Raw genomic sequence first — 12342 nt, forward strand, 5'->3', positions numbered from 1 at the left:
GCTGCGGGGTGCAAAGAAACCACTTTATTGGGACAAACGGGAGAACAGCATCAGAGGAGAGTCCCGGGGGCCGCGGGAGAAAGTACAAAAATAGAGCGGAGCGGTCAACGAGGCGGCACCCCCGCTCCCCCCGCCCCGGGCCTGTGCTCCCCCCCAGCCCACCCCGAGAGCAGCCGCGGTTGCAGCGTTTTCCTCAAAAAAAACCCCAACAACAAACCCCGGCGGGCTGGGTGAAGGCAAAGCAAAACCGTCCTGCCTCGAGGAGGCGGCGATGGAGACTGCACCCCCCCCGCCGCGGCTGCGGTTCCCTCCATCACCGAAAGCATCTCGAAATACTGTAGTCAGCACCTGTAGCAGCATTAACTCCAGGCTCAGCACGGTGAGTCACATCAACAGATGTTTGCACAAAGCCACCCGTTTAGTTAAAGGATGCGTTATAAAAATAGTGTTTAAAAAGAAGCATAAAAGGAGTTTTAGAGTGATGGAAGTGTTCTCTACACCCTGTTCTGGCAATTCTTTCCAGACAAGGTAAAAAAAAAAAAAAAGTGTTATTTGTTCCTCTCTTTCAGGGAAAGGACATTTTAGAAGAGCACTCCAAACAGCTAAAACAAAGTCACTGACAGCCTTAAGGGAAAACAGCCTCATCTTTCCCAAACACCCCAGACTCCCCCCAAGCAACTTCTGGCCTTCATTATACTCACTGCCAAAGGGTGAATAATTCTAGGTTAGGTCACAAAATTTAAACTCAAAATCAGTGTTCTGAGTGACAGTCACCACTGACTTGATCTCTAGTACCCTGTTGCTTCTACCTCACTGGCAAAGCCAGTTTCTCAAAGCTGAACGACAGTGGGGTGCAGGTAGAGCAGACCTCACCCTCCCAGGGAAGGCCCATCTTTCCCCACCCCCAGCACAGCATCCTGTTTTTCCTCCCAGTTGAAGATGGGTCCCCCTTCCCCAGCCTGGCAGTAATCCTGCCTGCGAGGAACGCATTGTAAGAGCTATTTAAACGTCCTCTGTTTAGGCCTCTATGAAACAAGGCGTTCCCCAGGCACCCCAGACTAACACCTCTCAACCCAAAGAACTGCCTCTTCAGCCAACCTCACTGCTCCTGCAGCAGATTAGGACTGAAAAAAAAATCAGAGATGGAAACATCTCAAGGGTAGAGCAGTTGTTATTTGGTCACACAAGCAAGGAACCACTAGCTAAATACTGACCTCAACAACAAAATCATCAAAAGCCTTTGAGGAACAAAGCCAAGCAAACTCACGAGGAGATTCAAAAGCTGGTAACAAGACTTTTTCTCCCCTCAGAAAATCTGATTTTGCTTTTAAAGAAAGGAGAAAATCTTGGAATAAAGAAATGGATTTCCTAAGGCATTGAAGAGTACAACTACTCCTTTCAACACAGGACAGAATTCCTACCACACAGGAGAGAATAAGGAATAATATAAAAGCTTTTCATGCAGGAACCAGCCTGTCTGGGGTTATCAAAGTTGTTACAAGTTCTCCCCAAATAACTCAATCAGTTTAGCAGCCATAGTCTGGATAAGGCTGCAGAATTTATCCCAGAGAACCCTTCCAGCAGCCAAAGCTCTCATCGCATCCCCTTAAAGCACTGCAGACTCCCTTTAAAAGCATTTACTGCCATCCCCTGAAAAGAAGCAAGATGGCATAATGTAAGCCCCTCAGCACCCAGGAAGGGAGAAGACAGAATGACACCCATACCCAGCCACGTCCCCGGTGTCTTCCTCGAGTCTGTACACTACAGACCAGCACCTGGCTCAGAGCTGGGCAACTCCACCGCAGGAGGCCAACGGCTACTCTGAAAACAAGCAGAAGTTAATCTCCAAGTAATGCTTTAACCCTGATTTGCCTGTGCCTTCTCAGGATATTTTAAGGAGACTTCTAGTTGTTCAGAGCAGGAACCCTCACGGCTGGTCCTGTCAGCAGTGAGAAAATACAGTGTAAGGGAACCCTACGCTTGCCAGGGGGACCCAAAATGGACAGCCCAGGTATTGAGGGAGGAGAACGCAGAGCTTGCACATGGAATGTGAGAGCTACAGCCGTATTTAGAGCAGTTCTGAAACAGAAGTGTTTAGAGGAGGTCCAATTCTGCCTAAGAGTCTGACCCTCTAGTTCTACATCTGTGCCTACCAGCTAGCCATTTGGCCAGGAGAGGTCTGACTACTGGCCTCTCCAGTGCAGGGTACCCAAGAGCTGAGACCAGGAGACCACCTGGAGTAGCTCAGCAATACAAGGCAGGAAGGAAGAACATCCTTTGGGAGGTTAGAGCAGCTGTCCCGGTCTATTGGTTCCATATTTCTTGGAAGAAAACTCTACCCTCTAGAAAGGATTGTAGCAGAGAGGGATACTGTTAGCCACTGGTATTAATTACAGATTGTTTTAAGTCTTCAGTTGCTTTTGCTTCACCATAGCAGCAACACCTGGCTGCACCAGTGTTACTCAAGCATCTTCTGAAGGGGCAGAGATTGCTTGGGATTGCCAGCGAGAACACAGGTACATGCATCAACCCGTCCTCTGGTCTTCTCCCCACCCACCTTTCTGAGAATTACAGTAGCCTGTAGAGAACTGGCCTTCAGTGAGGGAAATAACACTAGTGAAAAAGCTGAAGGCTGACAACATCCCTCCTGCTAGGGCCATTCCAGGCCATCAGCAGCTTAAGCAGATCTTACAAAGACTGACCTTTAACAAATCAATACCCATAAATACTGAAAACTGCAAACAGCTACGCAGAGGTGAGCCAGCACAGCACAGAAAGGGAAAAGCACACTGGATTAGTGTTCACTCAAAAGCTTCTGCATCACCCAAGCACCTGGGTGCTGGCAGTTTCTCCCTCTGAGGATTACTGTTTCTGATCAGGTTGACACTGCTGACAAGTCAGCAGTTCTCTCTGTAGTTTGTCTTAGTCGATGTTCACCTGAGCCAGCTCCACTGTATTTGAAATGCAGCAGTTTCCCTCGCAGGAAGACAAGTGTCCCACTCAGGACTGTGACTCCAACAGGACCAGTACACAGAACAGTGGATCAGCCCAGCAGTCAGCTCATGACAAACACTTGTATGCCCTCTACATCACACCTGAAAAGGACTCTCACTTGTGGGTCAGACCTGTACCATGTCTCTTCCTGGCAAGAAGTACTGAGACAATATCAAGGTTACTGTGACCAGAGCTTACGCAGGGTAGTATTACACAAGCCACTGAAGCAGAAAAACCCCAGAGCCATGCCTGTATAAGCCCCTCAACACGGCTGTCTTCATTGCACGTGACTAGATGCCCATTTCTTGTATTTCAGAATCCCAACTGTCGCTGGCTATGCTCCAGGTCAGAGCCAGGAAAGCAGCGTGAGGCCTCCCTGCAGCAACAAGCTCCTGCTCTAAGGCTGTGTGTAATAAGGCTTGACTTCAAACAATGCTCACTGATTCAAACCACCACAGTCTTGCTTTCAAGGAGACCTTGTTGATAAGGCGATTCCGGATTCAGGCAGTTTCAATGCACAAAGCCACCAGCTGTAATCATGTCCTCCCATCTCAGCTTCTCCAGATCTCTTTCCCAGGCAAAGGGGTCCAAACTGCCAGATGTCAGATGACAGTCACCAGAAACTGATGCAATCTTCTTTGCACACCCCAGGGATGGCCAAGTGCAGACATGAGGAAGAGGAATCCAGAATCTACTTGAACGGCAGGATGTGTGACTTCACTGGAATACATTCTATTCACAGGAGGAAGATCCTTCTACGCTCACCCACCAAGCTCCACTGGACTCAGCCTGTCCCTTCCCCATCAGAAGTTACACCACATGTTACTTCCATGATACAGGAGTCCATCCCTTCAGGGATATGCAGACAGATGGTTTCTTTCTCCTCGAACTTAAAGTCATTAAAAAAAGATACAAAGAACTGCTTTTGGCAGCACATAGGCATTTGAGATTTGAAAAAATCTGGAGTGCAGGACCCAAGTAGATGGGGAAGTAATCAGTCCTTGACCTAATAAATAGAGTTGAAGGAAGTCTTCAAGGTGGCCAGTAGCCCACACATGAAACCTGAAGTCCTGCAGAGACCACTAGGAGCTTTAATGCACCACACTGCATGGGGGCGTCTCCTGGGACCCACTGCCATACAGTTTCTCTGACACCTTTTGTTAGGCTCATGGACTATTTGGAATCTTGAAGTTCCTTTGCCTTCTTCAAAATCAGGTGAACATCAGAGATAGGATAATCCTATGTCAAAAAACAAAGCAATATAAATGACTACCTAGCATTTCTTGTACACATTGTTCCACTTCAGCAGGGCAAACTGTGACAACAGCAATCTTGGCCTATTATAAGGTTCTGACATGTACAGTTACTCCCTTAACAGCTAACAGTTTCCTGTTTTGTAACCGATCAAGCCTCAATACCCTTCAAGGAGGCTTTTGTTTGCTTTTTTTAATTTGTCCTCCAAGGGTACAGTAAGCTGCTACAAGGGTTATCTTTGTGCCAGAAAGCCTTATCAAAGCCAGTATCTTGCGCAGCTCAAAGCAGGAACTGGCAGAATCAGAGATATCCTACTATGCAGTACGTGTGTTCTGAACCTTGGGCTCCCACAGATCTCAGAACTAAACAAAAGCCTCCGGCCAATAAACTTAACACTGTTACACAGGGTTTCACATCTTTCCTGGATTTTTTTTTTTTTCCAAACCGAAAGATGTTAAAAACCTCTAGTCTGTGACAATTTCTCTGTAGGCTGGAATGGGTGCACAATCAAAAGAAGGCTTTATTTTAATGGCAAAGCTGGGCTCCAGACAGCAGCACTGTGCCCCACCAACAGAAGATCAGAGAAGGAATACTACTCTCTGAAACAGGGCCTGTTGCTATTGTAGCACTAAAAAGGGGGAGGCAGGAGAAGAGAAAGAGAGTTAGAATGACAAAACAGAGATTGTACAGCCACTTTCTGCATGTGGAAGTGAAAACCCATTTAGCAGCACAGGGAGCAGAGACGCCACCAGCAAGGAAGTTAAAGCAGTCATCTGTCATGAGCTGTTTCCCAGCAGGTGGTGGATTCACACTTCCAGTAATTACCACACTGTAAGATCCACCTGAAGGTTCTTCTGCATGCAACCATCACAAATCTAGTACTTCTCTTCAGCCAGGCATATCCCTACTATCATCCTCTCACAGTACAATTTCAAGACTCTACAAATTACTCCCTGTGCCAACTATATTTAATCCTTACCTGCAGCAGCCTCATGTTCAGAGTGAAGTCTCCTTCCAGCAGCTGATCCCGGATTAGTCTGAAAGATGGAAATTATTCCAGGTACTTTTGACTCTTTACAGATGAAGTTTAAAACCAGACCACACTGTGCCCTTATAGAGGCTTCTGAAAACACTTCTGCTACCACTGTGACGAGTGACTACAACCTCTTCACCAGATGCCTTAACACATGCCTACAGAAGACTCATGGATCCGTGGGTTTAGGTAAAGGAGGGAAAGAAAAGAACAGGAAGGCTACCTCTGTACTTACGTCAACATGGCACAACAGACGAGCAGGAGGAAATCAAAGCGCTTATCATCAGCGAAGAGGGAGTCCCAGATACGGATGACATCTGGCAGCAGGAACTCTTGGGACAAGAGCAGCGTCAGCCAGCGAAAGGCAAAGAACTGGGGTTTGATGTTCTGTTCTTGCTGTCAGACATGCACCAGGCAAAGAATGAATACGTGCTCTCGGCCACTTCCCTACAGGTAAGAAATGTACCCCATGTTTCCATCCCCATCTCCACCCTGATATTGCTCGAAGCTGCCAACTCACACTGCAACATCAGCCAACCCACTGCCTCCTTTGGAGACTCTCACATTCAAGCTAGATTTTAAATGCAGCCACGCTCCACTTCTACACACAAGCCAGAAAATGCTCCCCTGTCCGTAACATGGAGTAAAGGAAGCTTTTATTCCTAAAGGCACTATTTGTGTTAGTTTCGTTAAACTTGCCAAGTAATTTCAACGTTCTCATTTGAACAGCATTTTATCTGCAAAGCCACAGTCCTCCCCCTCTAGCAGAGGAGCTGTTTTGTCAGGATTTCCTCTCCTTTCCAGAGCCCTGTGTTTATCAAAAGGTTTACTATTCACAAAAAAGAAACAGAGTTCACACTGATGGTCAATAAAACATACTGTAAGCGCTTCTAGCCTGAAGCTTTCTTGTTTTCTGCTGTTAAATCCAAGGGACTGTAAGTTTAATCAAGGTCAAACAAGTTCAGGATCCTGCTGATATTCTTAAGGACCAGCTGCTGCACAGCCAAGACCATTTCCTGCCAGTCAAACTGTTTATTTTCTCCCCACTGAATCAGCCACCAGCCAACACTGCAGGTCATGTGCTGACAATCTTTGGGATTGTAAAAGAAATATATCCTGATTTCTCTAAACACAAAAAAAAAGTCTGTGTGATTTGGTAAAGGTTGGAGTAACAAGAACAGTTTTCCCTTCCAAATTCTCCTTGGACTTTCACACCAAATGGCTTATAGGACCTGAAGATGTTTTCAACAAAAGCTGCCTTCTAGATGTTCTACAAAACCCACAGCAACCCAAAGCACTCCGAGCGCCTTGCATGAAGGCGAATGAGAGAATTAGGTGAGTGGGATGGACCAGTTTGCTTGATTTAAGTTTACTGCTGGAATGATCTCCATGCAGTTTAAGTTAGTGCTGTTAGAGCATCCAGTGGCAAAAATGTTGGAGGGTGGGTGTTTCGTTTTTAAAGATAGAGACACAATTCCTGTAAGCTCAGACTCCAAGGAACTCTGCAGCAAAACTCGCATTTTGCCTGATGACTAGAAGAAAGACTCCAGCTCCAACTAGGTCTCCACCCAGGTGACCAGGGATCGTGGCCAAGTCACTTTGGCCTCACAGCTGGCAGCTCTGCAACAATTATTGTTTGCTTTCACAGGCAGGCAGGGGAGGAAAGCCTTGCTGTGTCAGCTTGCTCTAGGCTTACTCCAAGGAGAGGCAGTTTCAACTCACAGATAAGAGAGCCTCTATGCCCTGTAGGTCCTTCATACACTCTTTCAACCTTTCTCTATTCAAACATCATTAACAGCTTAACAAAACTGTTTGACATTTAAATGCACTGTTAAGCTCCTCTCCTGCCATTCCAACTGAGACTCAGAGAAACATCTAGCTCCTCACCAGTTTCAAATACAGCTCCACATCTTTTTCCTTCAGGGTAGAGTAGACCTTCTCCATTTTGTAGGTAATACCACACTGCGAATCATCCAGGCTCTTAATGAAGTTGTCCCGAATTTCAGCCATTAGATTGGTAAAGCAGAAAAATGTGTCTGCTTCAGCATGTTCAAAATTAAAAATGATGGGGGAATAGAGGAAGCATCACTGACAAAGGCACACAGAAGTGTTCTTGCTCCATAACTGGGTTGCTGTACTGAATTCAAAGAGCAGATCCCACAAGATCTTGGCTTGCTTGGTCTGGGATAAGACTAGACACTTTTTTTTTTTTTTTTTTTAAAGCTAGAAATATCTAACGAGCCATTGCAGATACAAACCCTACATGCGACACAAGGTCTTCATGACATTGGGTCACACACGAGTTATCTGTGCCCAAGAATATCATCTGCTCTCCTCACCATCAGCACACACCCTTGGAGCTCCTGTGAAGTAGAAGCAACAAAGTACTCCCATTCTATTCTTTTCTTACCAGGTATATACAGTACGAGCAAACAAGGGCTTCTAAGGGGATTTTCAGTTTCACGAAGTGCAACTTAGATCCAGGCAAAATAAACAAAACCCCCTCAAAAATCCTTACTTCCCATGTCCTCACCACTCACAGCTCATTCAGTTTCTATCAATTTGCTCTAGACACCAAAACTCCTCATCTCTTGCTGTAATTGCTTTTTGGCCCCAGTCAGACAAAAATAACAAGAGTCTAATTCCCAAAACAGTTGTTAACACAGAGGGCATGCAGTACAACAGCCGTTACTGAGCGGCCAAAAGAGTCTCTCACCTTTCCATTCGCTGTTAGGATCTGTAGCAAAGGTGTAGTAAAGAGGCCCCACGATTTCATTCATCCCCTGAACGTAGGCTATCCCCGGGTTCAGCTTGGCATAGATGAACAGGATTCGCTCCACCACTTCCCAGTGAGCTTCACAGCCATTGGGCAGAACTTCATACTCACTCAGAGAATTAGGCGTTGTTTTAAGAGGGGAGCTTACCTGAAAAGCACAAGGCTAGGGCTGATTCAGGATATCCAGCCACCATGGACAGTTTTGTACACGTGGCAAGCTGCGCTTTTAATACACATAGGCCCCCAAAAGATTTGGGCAGCTTATACCAAGCAGGCAGGTGCTCACATAAACCAAGACAAGTAACTCGGGAAGCACAAAGGCAGTGAAGTCCTAGCGCTGGCTGTCTCTGAAGAACAAAACAGTCTGTGCAGCAACAGACACTTCCCCTGAATCACTGCGCCACCTGATCCCGTGCAGGAAGAAACCACAACAGTTCCACTTCTTTGTTAGTACTACGAGGAAGAGTATAGATCTGCTGTGGTAGCAAACCACCTTCCCTAACAGCATGTGGCACTTGTACAGTAAAGCTCATGGAAGAGGAAAGAGACAACACATATTTCAGCAGATAGCCAGTCCTTTTTCCACTTACAGGTTTATGAGATCCACTTCTGGAAGACTCTGTAAATTCAGCTTCAATAAATTAACCCTTCAGTGTTTTGCTCCCATCAAAAGACAGATGTTAATCATAAAATACTCGCATCTTCCTGTGACTCCCAACTTCCACCAGAAGTCAGGAAAAAATAATCTTTAAATACACCTGTAATTCCCTACTAACTGTCAGGCATACCAACTGTTTTTACAAAGCTGTCTAGCCACCAGAATACACAGCACCTGCGGGGGTATTCACTTAATTCACCACACAAGCAGAAAGAGAAACAGAAAAAAGCCTGAGAAACACCCTTCCCCTTATCAGCTAAGCCACCATGCCCCATGGACAGCCCCCACCTAGATCTCACATTTGTAACCCCACTGCGGTTTCGTGCCACCGTCTGTGACTTGAGTGTGGTCTGCTCCACCCGCTTACGCAGCGTCTCAAACTCATTTTGAGGGTCCAGGATTAAAAGGCAGGGATAGTCCGTTGGGCGCTGGAAGAATGCCATGTCAGGGTACAGCCTCCTAGGATGGATATGGGAGGAAATCAGGCAGAAGAAGAAGGAAGTACATGCCTCATGTTAAACGGGGCTTGGTTTAATATTAAACTCTGTTTTCAAAGTACAATGTGTTAACCAAACCACTCAGGTTCAGAAACCTGAGTCATTATGCCTCACGCACCTGACATCTTTGTCTATCTGGAGAAGCACTTCGTTATCCTTGAAGTAAGTATTCCATCGACTGTCTGGATTTGGATTGAGGGGCTAAAGAAATAAACAACAGAAACAGAACAAGCATGTTTCACATGCATCAAAATCCTCAGTAAATAGTGATTTAAACACTTCTGCCATCCCTCTGTCATCTAGTACCAGCACGCTCTGAGCTCATCAGGGTTTTTTTTTTTCTATCACTAGCTACAGTTAGTGCTGTTTCTTCACACAGTGTGCAGAAAGTGGATCAGAGCTTGTGAAGCAAGTGAGCATGCAGGTTCACTTCAAGAGGCAGAAGCCAACATTTCCAATCCCTTTTCACCTGCCTCTTTAATGACATTGTTCCCAGACCAGGTATCCTGTCCTGTGTCAACAAGATTCCTGGTTGCAGCTCCAACCTGCACAATGGAGATGTCTTTGTACTTAGGGTAAGAGTTACCCACCCGCTCAGCACTTAAGAGTTGTGGTTCTTAGTTACAAGTATCCCCCTGTATCTGAGCTCTGAGAAGGCTGATTAAGCACCACCATCATGCACAGGAAAGAGTTAAAACTTATTACTCTGAACAATCTATCCAGTAGCTGACAAGTTTTCCAATACGGAAAACTTAACTCCCCCTCCACACACACACACTTTCTCCACATCAAGATCCTTGCAAAGTTAACAACTAACTGAGAGAAGAAAAAAAAGAAAAAGCAACATTCCAAGAGATTCAAAGATCACTGCCACCTGCCAACGTGTGGAGTTTTACAAACATGCTAGTTTTACAGCACCAAGGCCTCCAGAGATCACAGTGGCACAGATGACTGCACACTAGCAGAGAAGTTAATGTTCAAGACATCATGGAAGCAGTTTTATCATTTTACAGTCTCTTCTGATCAGTTACTTCACTCTCACCCCCAACACATACACTCTTAACAGTACTTTCAGAGAAGGTGATGCAAGAAACGGTCAATTAAAAGAAATAAAAAGCCAGCAGCAGAACTAGAAATGAGTCCCCAGCCTTCTGTGCCATAGTCCAACTTGACTCTCCTGCCTCTTCTACATCCTCTGTTCAGATCAGCCTGCTCTGAGTTCACCAGTGGACCTGACTTCCCAGTGTATCTTTGCTAGAGGTACCTCTTGTGAGCCTCTCCCTTCCCCAAGGAAACCCACAGCCTGGGCAGCTGGTCCCAGAGGAGGGGAGAAGGGATATGCTTAGCTGAAAACAGCTCTCCTCAGAACTGCTGGTGCTTCGCTAATAATTCACACTGAAGGCTACTAACACAAGTGCCAGGCTGGTACCTAGGAACCATCCCTCCCGCTAGCACAGCAGAACAGTTGAGAACAGAGCCAAGAGCTGCCCAGGGGGTCCAGACTCCAGAACAATAGTTTGCAGCTCTGAGGAGTTTTCTGCAACACAAAGGCATAACGACACTTACGTGATCTTCTAAGGTGACATCTTCCCTTGAAACACCCAGGTTGGCTTTGGCGATCCCAGGCTGGATAATCATTTCCTTTAGGAACTGGGAATACAGATCCCTTAAGGAAGAAAAGGGGAATTTGCAATGAAGCAGAAGATTAAATCAACATAAGCACCTAGACTGAGTTCAAAAAGATCTCTCTGTACCACCCTGCTCAGCCAGAAGGCATTTGATTTTCTCTTCAGCTGAATTTCACTGAAGAGGTCAATCCACCAGACAGTGCACAGAACAGTACATTCCACACAAGAACAATTCATTTTATGACGATACTTAATTATTTAAGGAACTATTCTCCTTCTCTACAGATATCATTAGAAATAATGCAGCAAGTACTGATGTCCTCACCTCTGTTTCTTCAGCAAAGAGCTCCATAAGGATTTCTCTAAAGGGAGGTAGTTCAGGAGTATCTGCACAGAAGAGAGATGCACACAAATTAGTATCTGGAGAATAAGCTGTTACAGCTGTAAGATAAGAAAACCAAACACAGTGGCTGCAACTCGCTCTTTGAAAATACTGGGAGCTTTCTCCAGAAAGCCTAGTGCTTTGCCAAGCGGCAGTCAGGAGTACTTTGGGGACTGGTTTTCAACACAGACCTATCTGTAGGACTGATCGATAGCTAACCTGATGGAAATGCACTCCTAGCTTAATAGGGAGGGCTGTTCTCCTGCAAAGGGCAGACTGCCACTCGCTATCATCCACAGCAATGGCTGTCCTGTGTCAGTAAATGCTATTGTGATTGTGCCAGTGCTGATCTCCACAAATTACTGTCGATTTGGAGTGGCTTTTAAGCTCTGGACTTTTGTTGTTTACAATTTTAAGTGCCCCAAAACAGCATGTACTTAAGCAACCCGAAGCATCACTGGCAAGAAACAAAAGCACCCCAAGCAAAACCCACCTTCCAGCACAGGCAGCGCAGCCCACCATCAAAGGGAATTCCTGCGGAACATCAGGCAGAGAAATAACTCCGTTAGCCCCAGTTTCCTCGCCGCGGTTTGCTAACGACACCACACAAACAGGCGAGGCAGCGTTTTTCCTCCCCAGGGGGCAAGAAGTTTTCACAGGGAGGCTGTAGGGGTTATGCCGGTGCCTCTCACGGCGGCGGTGGAAGCAGAGAGCCGGGGACCGCGCAGGTGACAGACAGGGCGCAGCAGAAGGAAAGCCACAGGCATCCCGGAGAGGGGGGCGGAAGGGTTTGCCGGGAAGTTTGTGCCTGTACTCAAAAGGTCGGGTGGGGACCGCTGCGGCCTGATGGAGCTTGGGCTTGGAAATGCACCCGCAGCCTCGGGTTTCCAACACCCGCCGCTTCACAGCGGCTCCAGGAGGGGATCACCCGGCGGTAGCGGAGGCGGCCCGAAGCTGTCGGACACCCTGGGCCTGACGCCCCGAGCCTGCGCCTTCGGGGGGTCCCGAGCCCCGGCGGGGCCAGTACTAGCCCCGGGCCACCGCCGGCGGGAGCTCCCCGGGGGGGCTGGGGCCGTGCCCAGCACGCTCCCCCCGCGGCCGGGGCCGGTGCCCGCAGCTC

The 12342-nt window shown here is 47.0% G+C and overlaps 3 protein-coding genes across 3 annotated transcripts in view; 1 reads left to right on the top strand and 2 right to left on the bottom strand.

Moving 5' to 3' along the window:
- ENDOG (endonuclease G) overlaps positions 1–326 on the bottom strand; it is a 2591-nt gene extending 2265 nt beyond the window's left edge. Inside the window, exon 1 of the mRNA XM_026860669.1 lies at positions 318–326. Within this exon, the coding sequence (XP_026716470.1) occupies positions 318–326 (9 nt within the window). The remainder of the gene's footprint in view (positions 1–317) is intronic.
- SPOUT1 (SPOUT domain containing methyltransferase 1) overlaps positions 1–8307 on the top strand; it is a 33436-nt gene extending 25129 nt beyond the window's left edge. The window contains exon 12 of the transcript XR_003399602.1: positions 8297–8307. The gene's annotated coding sequence lies outside the window, so the exon portion shown is untranslated. The remainder of the gene's footprint in view (positions 1–8296) is intronic.
- TBC1D13 (TBC1 domain family member 13) lies at positions 385–11839 on the bottom strand. The gene is made up of 10 exons (XM_026860597.1): positions 11716–11839; positions 11166–11227; positions 10779–10878; positions 9331–9413; positions 9015–9174; positions 7998–8205; positions 7169–7332; positions 5517–5677; positions 5228–5285; positions 385–4233 (listed from the first exon to the last, which is right to left on the bottom strand). Exons 3-10 carry the CDS (start codon positions 10848–10850, stop codon positions 4168–4170), a joined length of 972 nt encoding a protein of 323 aa, XP_026716398.1. The 5' UTR covers positions 10851–10878; positions 11166–11227; positions 11716–11839; the 3' UTR covers positions 385–4167.
- Between the last annotated feature and the right edge of the window lie 503 nt (positions 11840–12342).

This window comes from Athene cunicularia (genome assembly GCF_003259725.1).
Source record: "Athene cunicularia isolate RWA chromosome 17 unlocalized genomic scaffold, athCun1 chr17_part1, whole genome shotgun sequence".
Taxonomy (NCBI): domain Eukaryota; kingdom Metazoa; phylum Chordata; class Aves; order Strigiformes; family Strigidae; genus Athene; species Athene cunicularia.